Raw genomic sequence first — 11,559 nt, forward strand, 5'->3', positions numbered from 1 at the left:
GACTCTCTGGCTTCTTTCCTTCAGCCAGTTATGCTGGAACACCTCTACACATGTCTTAAACGCAGCAAACTATTGCTCAAGACAGTTCAGTTACACAACTAGAGAGTAAATTTGGGAAAAAGCTGACAAGTGTACCAAAAACCAAAGAAAGAGATAAAACACATACTCACTTATAGCTCCGCATGTAAATTTTCCCATCTACCGCTGTGAAATGCAGAACGTACTCTAAACCAGCCAGACGGATACTGGGCACAGTAGGACCTCTGAAGAAATCTGAAAGAATATTTTAAAATAATAAATGCCAGGTTTCTTGGCTGAACATCAAACCAACAGATGACTATAACAAATTGGTATATTTCATAATGGACCTACATCACACTACTGATGGGAACTTCTTGCTTATATAGATATTTTTACTGCATCTAAGCAAGACTATATACGGAATGGCTCTAGAAAAGCCAAATCTTTATGTTTAATGGGAATCTCACGAAATAACCACTACTTAAAACCGCAGCTGGGCTAAAACACGACAGAGAGACTTAACATTGCATGTGTTAGCTCCAGCACTGGTGAAAGCAAACGTGTGTAGAACTCCTGAAAAGAACACAGTGATTTCCCAGAGATAATCTGGTAGCAATATGCAGGCTACCTAAAAATCAGTGCATGGAGAAGAGCAAATACACTTTCAGAGCAGTAACTTAGTTTTATTAAGCTAACTGGGATAATTGCATTGTCTGTTCTAAATATTCAGCTCCCATCACATCAGAAAAATGAAATCTTATTTCGTGCTTAGGCCAGTTCATGCTCAGCTAAACATAGATCAACAGAGAGAAGCCACTAGTTCAGTTATCTGTTTAAAGACATCCTTCAAAAAACCCCTATACTTAAGATTCTTAATCAGAGCCAGATTTGGAAGAGTAACAAGAAGGATCAAAACCAGTAAAAAAGCAGATAGAAACTGTATCTTGTCTAGCCCTACCTATTTTCTATCTCTGACTTGGAGAAAAAGTTCAGATACATTGCTTTTTTCATACCTTCCCCACAAAAAACACTTCTGTCCTTTAGCTGAAGCAGTATTCATCACGACAATCAGTGTTTTCTCTATTTAACAAGCAACACACATGTATCTATAAAAATAAGACACTTTAAGTACTTGCTTAGTTTGCAAAGAGAACACTGAAATACAGGCCAAAAACAAAACGAGCCATCTCTAGTAAGGTTCTTACACCAGGCTCTGAAAAAAACACTGTGCAATCAGAGCAGCAATCTGTCCAACATATGCAGAGGGTGGAGAAAGAATGTGACCTTGACTGAGGGAACAAGGTGTGCTAATAAACATGACAGGGCCATGCTGAAACACAAGAGAACTGCTAACAGATGCAAAACACATCAGTCTTTTCCGTTCTGTCCTGTTTTCAGATCCCTCAGCTTGCTGTCTTTTCCTCCACCACCTTTTTCAAGAGTATCAGCACTGGAATGACATCCAAAATAAAGTCTTGCTGGCAGATACCAGCTGGAGTCTAGCCAGGAAATGTCCTTGGGTATTTAAATACTCACTCTCTCCTCCTCTTGTAGGTTGAGCTTGTAGTTAGATGAAAAGTTGCAAATAAACTATTTTGTTTGCTTATATTTTCCCTTCAACTAGTTCTCTGTGGGTACACAAGCTTACACTTACAGTCGTTTTGTTGGCAATGTCTCCCTTTCATATTTTCCTGTGGCATCAAACATCTTTTTACCCACAGGATGATCTCTTCCAACAAATGCAGGTGGTCAGGAATTTCTGTTTCCTGGCACTGCTGAAGAGCTGCAGAAACCTTATACTTCACTATACCCAGAGAGCTTTTTTAATGTACTCTTAATTTACAACTCCTGCTTTGGTTGCACTACAGACTTGCTTTCTCCTTTCTTTCCATTCCCAGTTCTCTCTTGCTCCTGTCCTAAATGTGTTTCCAAACTTCCAATTTACTTTTCCCTGCAGAAAGATTCACAGGACCTTTCCATTTACAGATTAAACTCCTAAATTATTTTCAGACATGAGCCTATACACTTCTTTTAGTATCCATATCCAAAAGCTGGTAATGCTGTAACCTACATAGCTATGGTTAGCATTTGCAGAGTTCAAACGCTATCCCAGACATTTCCAAGCCATTCCCTTTCTTGGCCAGAAGGAGCCCACAAATCTTTTGAGACACTTGGAAAAGCTTATGTGAGAAATGCTGCATGAAGAACAAGCTGATGGTCAATCTGAAATTGTCCAGGTCTCCTGGAAGCAACATTTTAGAAAGTGTTATAAGCAAGTCATGTAGTGCCCAGCCGTTTTTAGGTTGAAAAGGGTGTGCAGTAACAGAGCTAGCAACCAAGTGGTAAGAGATGAAACATTTCATAAATACAAGCATAAAAAGTTATTATAATTTCATAAAGTGCATTCCAAAGACTTACATCATAAATGAATTCCTACACTACCACATCAGTAGGCAACAAAAACCAAGAGAAAGAATGGGATGTCTTTGTCTTCCACATCTCTAAAGAAAAATGCAGCTGCCATTTATTTCTCCTCAATATTTCTTCCACTTCACAATTTAAGCAGACTATAGTTTGGTTACCATGAAGAAAATAATTTACCCTTGCCTTTAATCTTACAAAGAAACTGCTGTAAGATGATACTCCAAATATGCATAAACCCTTTTGATACCGCAAAAGCCAATGAAAGCTTGGTTGTTCACCAGCATCACATTGCTCTGGCAACAAGAAGCTGTTAGCTATTTAATATTCCCTTTGGGATCTCAACAAGACTGCTACAGTAACAAAATATTTGCTGTTGTTGTTATAAAGACGTTTTTCTATCTATCCTAGCAATAGAGTGGCAGCTTAAAAGCACGGTCTTACGCAGGAACAGAGAGAATCACTTCTTTCTTAGAAGTTAGGGGCGGTTTTGAGGCATGTGAAATTATTACCCCCCAAAATTTAATTTGTTAGCGACACCTTCAAGCCTTTACACTTCTTAACCTTTTCTTTTAACTCTTGTTTTGCACCTAGGTATTTCACAGAAGTCAGCAGAACATTAAGACCTGGAGTTCTTGGAGTACATTCAAGAAGAAAGACTGGGTGTCAGTTTGAGAACATTTGACGGCAGAGAAAGGACAGAGGAGCATCAAAATAAAAAGGACAGGAAAGAGTAGTTGGTTATTTGGCAAATATCTAACTATGCATGTCTTCCATTTAAGGTATCGAGCTGCTTGATCATGGGGTGCATGAGCACATCTGGATGTCAAAGAACCAACACTGTGCAGATGCCTGAACAAGATACACTTCAGAAAATAATGCACCTGCTTCCTGCAGTGTAAATATTCGTTTAGTGTCACAAACATGCAGTATTAAAACTCACTTGACTTCGTATCCAATATTCACCCCCCTTCAAAGGTTTATAAGCACAGTTACTGGCCTCTGAACTATCCCAAGAAGCAGTCAGCTGTGTGGAGAGGATGCAAAATTTCTCCTTTCCTGCTTCCTTCTCAGTTTCATTCCAGGTGAAAAATCTTGGTGTAATTAATTGTAATACTAAGGAGAAAAAAATTCTAATTTTTAAGATCTGTTTCTAAAGAGCAATCATTTATTTGTTTGCCTACAAAAAGAAAGCCCAGCCAGTATTTATTTTATATGAAGATCTTGCAAAGCTGTAAGATTATGAATTGGTACGACCGAAGAATGGAACTGAAAGAACAAGGCTGTTCTTATTCAGACAGTTTCGGTATTTTACCAAAGCTTTAAAAAAACCAAAACAAAACAGACAAAAACAAAAACCAAACACACACAAAAAAGAGTCATCTACTTCTAGGAAACCTATTAAAAAGAAAAAACACACCACCCTACTTACTGGACGTAGTTCTACCAAGCAAGATGCAGTTTTAAGTGCCGAGAAACACAGTTCCATATAACTTCTACATCCCAAAAAGCTACCCTAAGAAAAGTATAATCGCTTTTTGCAGTTCCCAGAAAAAAACTACAATGAGCCTTTAACCTTGAGACAGTAAAAAACTTTATGCGAGTTTGTTTACCAAGCTCCAAGCCTGCCTTGAAGTTATGACACAGCCATTATCTACAGCTGATTTCCACTGCACATGTTCTTTCCAAGTACTCTAATCAATGGCACTTTTGTTAGAACTGGTCAAATTTCCAACAGAAAATGCTTTCATTACAAAAACACAAGCTCAGTTACACTGATTTGATTTTCTTGTAAGGAAAAAGATCCTACTTTCTAAACCTAATCCGTGGACTTCAAATTAGATACTTCAAAACTATTAGTTAGAAAAGTGATGATCCAGTACAAAGTAAAGACTTTTTGAAAAATGCCAGAATCTTCCCACAATCAAAGTAAAGAATTTTAGTGAACACAAAGTTTCTTTTAGGCTAGTCCCCTCCCCCTCTAACAGTTGTGATGATAACTTGAATTTAATTTAAGGTGCCATGAAACTTACAAGTGCCTGTTCGTGTTTCCTTTCTGTGCTGGACATAAGCAAACGTTTATTGACAAACCAGCATTTCCCAGCAGATCACCTCACTACAGATTTATGCAGCCCTACTGCTCAAATAATCCAAACACTGACCGATAAGAAGGCTCTTCAGTCTTCTGTATTCTTCATTTACATCAAACATGTCACCAGCAAATATCAACATGGGTTTTGTTCCTTCAGGACATTTACTGTTCTACAGAATAAGAATTTTAAAACAGAACAAAAATTCAGACCATGCCAGGGAACATACTGACTTATTGGTGGTTAGGGTAGCCATTCAACATTGAATGAAGAATTGTTGTGACCTGTGGTCAATATGGACAGAACAGACACTTTGTTTTTCATTGAACAATACTGTATGTGTACAGAAAGACTGTTTTTAAAAGGGTGAACTGTATTATTCTTTGTGTTGGATTAAAAAAAAGCAGAGATCCTTTACCATAAAATGTAAGCGAAAATGAGTAAATTTGACTGCAACTACTAACAAGAAAACTATAATTAGAGGCAAATAAGTCTATTGTACTTCTGACACTGGAGAGTACATGAAAAAGGCTAAAAGGATAGTTCAGTCAATCACCTAATTTTAATTCTGGGCAACAAATATGTTTATTTAACTGCAACTTTCCTGCTATAAACAGTGTTATGAAGATACACACCACAATCTGACCTCAAGGGTAAGATTCAGCTTCATAAACCATAATTTCTTTACTGTCCCTCTAGACTCTCCCATCAACTTACACACTGCCATGAGAATAACGACCATAAAAATTCCTTATTTTTGCAGTGTATGAACTACTTGATACAAAAGTACACACATATGAAATATGCCTTGGTTGTGCCAAAATGAGCCTAACATAGCCATAAAAGGTGAATTTTCTCTGGGTTTAAATAATCGAGTTCTTAGCTCCCTGTCTGAATTAAGTACAGTTCCCTGAAAACTGGCATTTATGTGCTAAAGCGTTTCAGATTCATTTCAGTCAGCATAATGGTTATTATATGAGAAGAGGGATTTCAGTTTTAAAAGCCTACGCCAGTTTATATAGGAACCCACCATTAGCAGAACCTGACTAAGGAATTTGGTAACTCTTCAATTAAAAAGGAAAATATTAGGAATAAATCGAGTTCAAAAAAAGAATTTGCAAAGAGTTGCAAGCTTGCTCAAAATAACCAAAAATAAAAGAAAAAGCAAAGCATAAAAATAACATTATGGGGTACACAAATTAGTAATCCTCATATACAGCATGAAATGCTTTTTTAAACAACTTCTGCCCTTATTTCAAAGCATGGAAAAAGCCAGTGCACAAAAAAAATCCACCAGTAGATGTCACTGAAATACTGAATTAGTGATTCCTTACCTTGACATCTTTTAGGGACACAAACTTTTCAACGCCAAGCTCAATCATGTCTAGGACGTGATAATCAAACATGCGACCTGTGAAAGTAAAAAGAGAATCCAGCTATATAGATATTCCTTGAAAACTGGATCTTTCATCCAAATAAAAACCAAAACAAAACTAACCAAGTGAGACATATTACCTATTATCAGGTTGTTAGGTCGCTTCTTGTTATGAGAGCCAAACAGAAACAAAGAACAATCCGATTTCTTGGAAAAGAATTCCTACAGTTTAGGAAAAGAACAAAATTAATGAGTTCCAGTTTTTAGTATTTAAACATTTGGTGAAGGTATGTGTCACAAACATGTGAGCTAAGGAGTAGTTTAACGAGAAGAGCAATTGCACTTACTAGAAGTTTTGAGTATGCCCAGGTCCATATAAGCTAAAATTGGTAGGTGGATTCAACATTCAAATAACAATTCATTTCTTATTTCCTAATGAAGTCTTAAAGTAATATTTTTTTGCCATTTTATCTGTAATGCCCTTTTTTATAATTAATCATTATTTGTTTTTACCCAAGATACCTTCAACCACTTCTTGCCTGAAGAGTAAGTATTAGCAAGTTGGCTGCAGCTGTAATGCCTCATTTCAGTTACCCAGCTAAGCTTTACGCAGCATATTAGCCTTGCCTAACAGCTTCTGTGCAACCACTTAATTCCCTCAACAAGCAGCCCAGGAATATCTGTGGATCTCTAATGTTCTCACACTTGGGTACTTTCCAGAAGTATCAGTGTTTCTGCACCCACACTGTGAAGTACAAAAAGCCACTGCATCCCTTGCTAGCACTGCAACACTGCAGCTGTGCCCCTCGGGGAGGTCAGGAGAGGCACCCCCAGGAGCAATCCTAGGCTGGATTAACGGCACGCACAAATCACACAGCTCGGCATGGAGCTCTGCCACCAGGTCCCTGGAAAATACTGACTGTAGACAGATCAAGAACAGAACCATCCCCCTGAACCACTTAATTATGCATGTTTATACACGTCAGTTCTCTAAAAGCAAAGTATTTTATTAAAAAGATCCAGTAAAATCAAATGCCTCAAATGTGTCCTGCAACATGGCAAAATTGTCTTTTTTTTAAAAAAAAGCCTATAACCAAGTTAAAAAACCCCAAACCCCTAACTTGATTTGACTTTCCATATCTTTCTAGGCTCCGATTACTTGTTGACACTGTTCTCAATGACCCAATCCCATTGTTTTGAGGTTACAAGAATTAAGAGTTCCTTGAAGGACTCTTTTAAAAGATCAGAATTATTTTGGCTGCCATGTTTTCCCAGAAACGATCACAAGTTTAAACCAGCAGTCAGCTGATGATCAGCTCGCTCCTGTAAGACTGTGAAACCAACTCCTCCAGCTATGGGATTGTAAGAGGTTTAGTTTCAGGCAAGTGATGTTGCAAATCTTTCCTCGCTGCCTACAGCAAGTTTTCCATTCCACTCATGGCATTTCAAGGATGGCTGCATTACTGTGCTTCATGCCAAGAAGCACGTACTACAACACCTCAGCATCAGTATTAATGCAGATTAAGTAACTTTCTATGTTGGTGTATCTATGCTGCAACAATGATCTTTTTGTTCCTAGCACATTAAAAAATGCTTTAGCTCAACTGTGTAAAACAACTTCAGCAACTTCTCTAGCATTTGCTATTGGCTGCCTTCACTTTTTTAAAGAACCCTAGCTATCTCTCCCCATCTTTCCATTTTTATTTACAGTTAATTCCTTAGATATGTTTCCCCTTTACTTTCACAACCCCTTTCAGACAAGAAAATGCATTTGTGCCTGGTGTGTATGTATGGGTTTTTTTCCTTCACACACAGATTTGCTTAATACAATACACCTAAATTCCCACCTTCAGTGTGCATTTTCAGTGAATTATTTCAACAACTGTCTCATGTTTTGGAAAGCTGACCCTTATTTCCCTATGTGAGTCAGCAGTGGCACAGTAAATCACAATCACTGGGAACCAAACAACTTATTTTGGGGTAATTAATTTTTTGTCTTTATTGTAACACCACAACTGTACATTACTATGTTCTTTTCCTCACTTTTTTGAGGGAAATACATGTGTTGCTTTTATGACAGACGTATTTCAGCAGTTAAAGTAATGCTTCACTTGAAGTGCAAATGTGTGAGAAACAATCTTAGGATTGGCCCCTGTATTTTTTGCCTTCCTCCTTATAAATTACCTTGACCTTAAAGCACTGAATCACCAAATCCAGACAGGGGAATATCACCAAATGTATTTCCAAACACACATTCCCTTCCAAAATACCCTCCAAGCCTCTGAAGAGCCACTTCTGCAACCTCTTTGCAGGCCAAACACACATATTTAACTGAAATGGTGCATTTTTCTGACAGATCTTGACAGAATGTTGGGACAGAACTCCCAGAAACCACCTGGACAGCTGATGCGCGTGTTTACGTGTGTTGCTCTGCTGGGCTTTTTCTTCCTCTATTCAAACACGAGGAAGTCACAGCACGCTACGATCCCTCCATTTAACTGTTTTAACCTATGAATTCACCAAACTGAAAACAAACTGTTCATAAACTGTGTCACTTCAGAGAACTGACTTTTAGAAAACCAAAATAAAACACGTTATTCTTCTTTAAATATCAAGCACTGTTACAGACTCCTGAATTTGCCTGTCAGTTTACAGAAACATGCATTTATGGTAAAGACAAAGTCCTCACAACGTGGCGACTGTTTCTTGCAGCCAGAGGAAAAACATGCCTGACACCATAAATCTAGACATAGCTCTGCCTTCAGCTTTTCCAAACTCCCCATAAACTTTGTTTTTCATCTAGTTCCTCACGGAGTAATAGCGAATTATTCAACAGTAAAGTTCTTCATGGCTTTAAAGCTGTAAAATGTCACAAGGGAAGACATAGTTTATACTCACCAATGATGTTTGATCCTCAAAAGGCCTAGTAATATTTTTCCTGAAAGAAGGAACAAATAAAGATTTAAAAAAAACCCCAAACCAAACAAACACCCCCCAAAACAAACAAACAAACAAAATCAACAGGCTGGGACAAGCACTTCTTCTCTGACAACATTAAAATTCTGCATTCTACTGGCAACTCCAGCAGTCGAGATTCAGGTTTAGTTCAAACCATAAGCCATATTAATACTGCCAGGAGTTCCTTAGTGCCACTGTTACTATTTTAAGTACTTTCCTCCACGTTTCCCGTCTCCTGGGGCCTGACTTCAAGACCATCACCACCACCAGTGGCACTTCATAAACAACTGCCTCGGCTTGTTCATCCAGCATTAAATTTAGCATAAATTAAAATTTATGTCTCTGCACTATGTCCATACAGATACTGGGTTCCCATTTCAAGCAAGACGTATCTATCACTATAATCTGTAATTCAAGTTTATAAAAATTTGGATGAGAACTCCAGCCTACCTGACAGCCTTGCTGGCTGTTTGCACAGATCAGTCAGAGAAGCCAACTGTTCAAGTCGCCGAATCCTGCTCCATAACACTTGGCACAGAGCTGGGCTCAGCACCAACACTGATCATGTGTAGCTTGTTTCCAGTCTACTGAAATTTATGATGAATCTCAGTCATCATCACCTTTCCATTGCCCAAGCCCTCACGCTAGCCAGCATCTCTATTCATGCTCTGAAATTACCAAAAGCTGTCTCATCAGAAGACTCAAAAGATATCAAAGTGAGACCACTTACTTTTTATACAGTACAGCAAAAGGCTTCTTCACAGCATACTGCAAAAGACAACATTAAACACATTATCTCCGATACATTTAAGTGCACAGCCTTGCTTTTTCTAAAACCTGACAACTTACATGATCAGATGAAACAGAGCAATTGTGCAAATCAGTCTAGAAAAAAGTAGCGTCAAAAAGTCTGCTCACAGTAATACTCTTCAAGTTAGTAGTACTAATCTTGGTTCAAAATTAATTGCAGAAGGACTTATTTCTAGAAACTAAGAAATAACAAAGTAACTGAGAAACAGCTGAAATCAACACCACATAGTGGAATTTCAGCTTCTAGCGGCACGAAGAAAAGCATGGAGTGAACAACAACCTGATTATCATTGGCATAAGACATTAAGAAAATGACAAAGCAAGGAGAGAAAAAAGTGCAGAACAACTACAATATTTTCAGGTACGCAGCTAGGAGGCAGGATTGGTAAGCTTAAGTTTTGGGAGAGGCTGAAAGCTCCCTATCAATACACACAAGGAGTTTACAGGATTCAGAGATACGATTTCAGCTGTGCAATCCAATTCTGTACCTAATTCTCTTGTTTTCAAATGGGTGTGCAACAGTTCACCTTATAGACCAAGCAACCATGGAAAAATAATAACGAGGAGAATGAACTCAAAACTTCTGGCAAAGAAGAAACTGGAAGAAAATCACCTCCATCGAGGGGTAAGTAGTGACACATTTGGACTAATGGTCAGTCTGAGATCTGGGGAACAGGGAGAATATGAAAGTACTGATCTTGCAGCAGAGAACATGCAAACTGTAAGAAAAAGAGAAAGGAAGACACCCTTGGCATAGCACAGAAGGTTATATATAATTAAAGGTTACATACTATGTCCAACAACTTACAATGTCTCTAAGCACTTCAGTCACTGTTAAGTTTGCATTTCCTCCTTTTATGAGCATGGCATTTTTTGTATTTTCTTTAAGTTTGGGTTCTCTCTTCTCAAGAAACCTTTTTGCTCTCTTTGTTTTAGGCTTTCTGTAACAAGTAGTTAACAGCTAAAAACTCAGTATTAGCAACAGCACCAGGCACAGTAGAAAACAGTAAAACAAAACAAGAATTAGGAAAAGCTGTGTTCAAGTAACACATCTCAGTGACTCAAACTAATCCCAACCTGTGGAATTACAACCAGTGCTAAAAGCCCAGCCTCAGATGAATGTATTTCCCTGCCCCTCCTCTTCCCCTGTCCTCCCAACATAGCAAAGCTGATTTTACAGCCTAGGGCTTTTCAGTTTCTGATAATTTAAAGCTTAAACTATATCTGAATTCCCACAGACTACTGACAGGCTGAAAGCTTCCCACACACCCGCTCCCTCCCCAAGTCAGAGACTCGCATATGAGAAGAACGCAAAGTTTTGTTATTAAAAGTCGGCAGCACCCAGCTTCCCCCCTCCCCCCACAGGTTTTACACGGGCCTTTCCTCCCTGCCGGCCTTCCCCGCCCCCTTCCAACCCTCCCCGGGCAGGCCCATATCTCCCAGCGCACCCCCCCGCCCGGTGCCGCCACCGGTATCGCCCCCCGCTGCCCCGACACACTCACACCACCCGGTCCAGCGCCTCCATCGCTGCCGAGCCGCCTCACGTGCGCGCCCCGCCGCCGGCAGTTGACGTCACCCGGTACGTCACATCCGGCGAGGACATGGCAAAGCGCTATCGGATCTTGAGACTGGGGGTGACGATGCAGTTACGGCGGAACGGGACGTTACTGCAGCAGCGGCCGGGCAACGTGTTTGTGACCTGGCTGCTCACCCTCCGCTCATCCCTGGCGTGTTGGGAACCACATCAACGTTGAACAGCTAAAGGATGCAATTTTAAGCCCCATTCCCCCAAAATTTACTTATTTGGAAAGAACGATGCAGCTATTGTACGACACGACCTCATACATCATAGAAGCCAAATGCCAAAGGTCTATTTCTGCCTGA

General features: G+C 39.3%; 1 protein-coding gene across 1 annotated transcript; it reads right to left on the reverse strand.

Annotated features, from left to right (window-relative positions):
* Window positions 1-166: 166 nt before the first annotated feature.
* Window positions 167-11,224, reverse strand: RPF2 (ribosome production factor 2 homolog (S. cerevisiae)). Its single transcript, XM_010182898.1, has 8 exons — window positions 11,178-11,224; window positions 10,484-10,616; window positions 9,596-9,633; window positions 8,806-8,845; window positions 6,048-6,129; window positions 5,867-5,943; window positions 4,605-4,704; window positions 167-273 (listed from the first exon to the last, which is right to left on the reverse strand). Exons 1-8 carry the CDS (start codon window positions 11,198-11,200, stop codon window positions 167-169), a joined length of 600 nt encoding a protein of 199 aa, XP_010181200.1. The 5' UTR covers window positions 11,201-11,224.
* Between the last annotated feature and the right edge of the window lie 335 nt (window positions 11,225-11,559).

Source organism: Mesitornis unicolor, unplaced genomic scaffold (genome assembly GCF_000695765.1).
Source record: "Mesitornis unicolor isolate BGI_N332 unplaced genomic scaffold, ASM69576v1 scaffold36200, whole genome shotgun sequence".
NCBI classification, from domain to species: Eukaryota; Metazoa; Chordata; class Aves; order Mesitornithiformes; family Mesitornithidae; genus Mesitornis; species Mesitornis unicolor.

Bases quoted from the DNA above. Each gene is read 5' to 3' on its own strand.
- RPF2 (XM_010182898.1), bottom strand. From the start codon at position 11,200: ATGGAGGCGCTGGACCGGGTGGT. The intron at 10,617-11,177 runs GTGAGTGTGTCG...TACTTGTTACAG, and splicing joins GAGGCGCTGGACCGGGTGGT to AAAGCCTAAAACAAAGAGAG. The intron at 274-4,604 runs GTCAGTGTTTGG...ATATTCTTTCAG, and splicing joins ACTGAAGAGCCTTCTTATCG to ATTTCTTCAGAGGTCCTACT.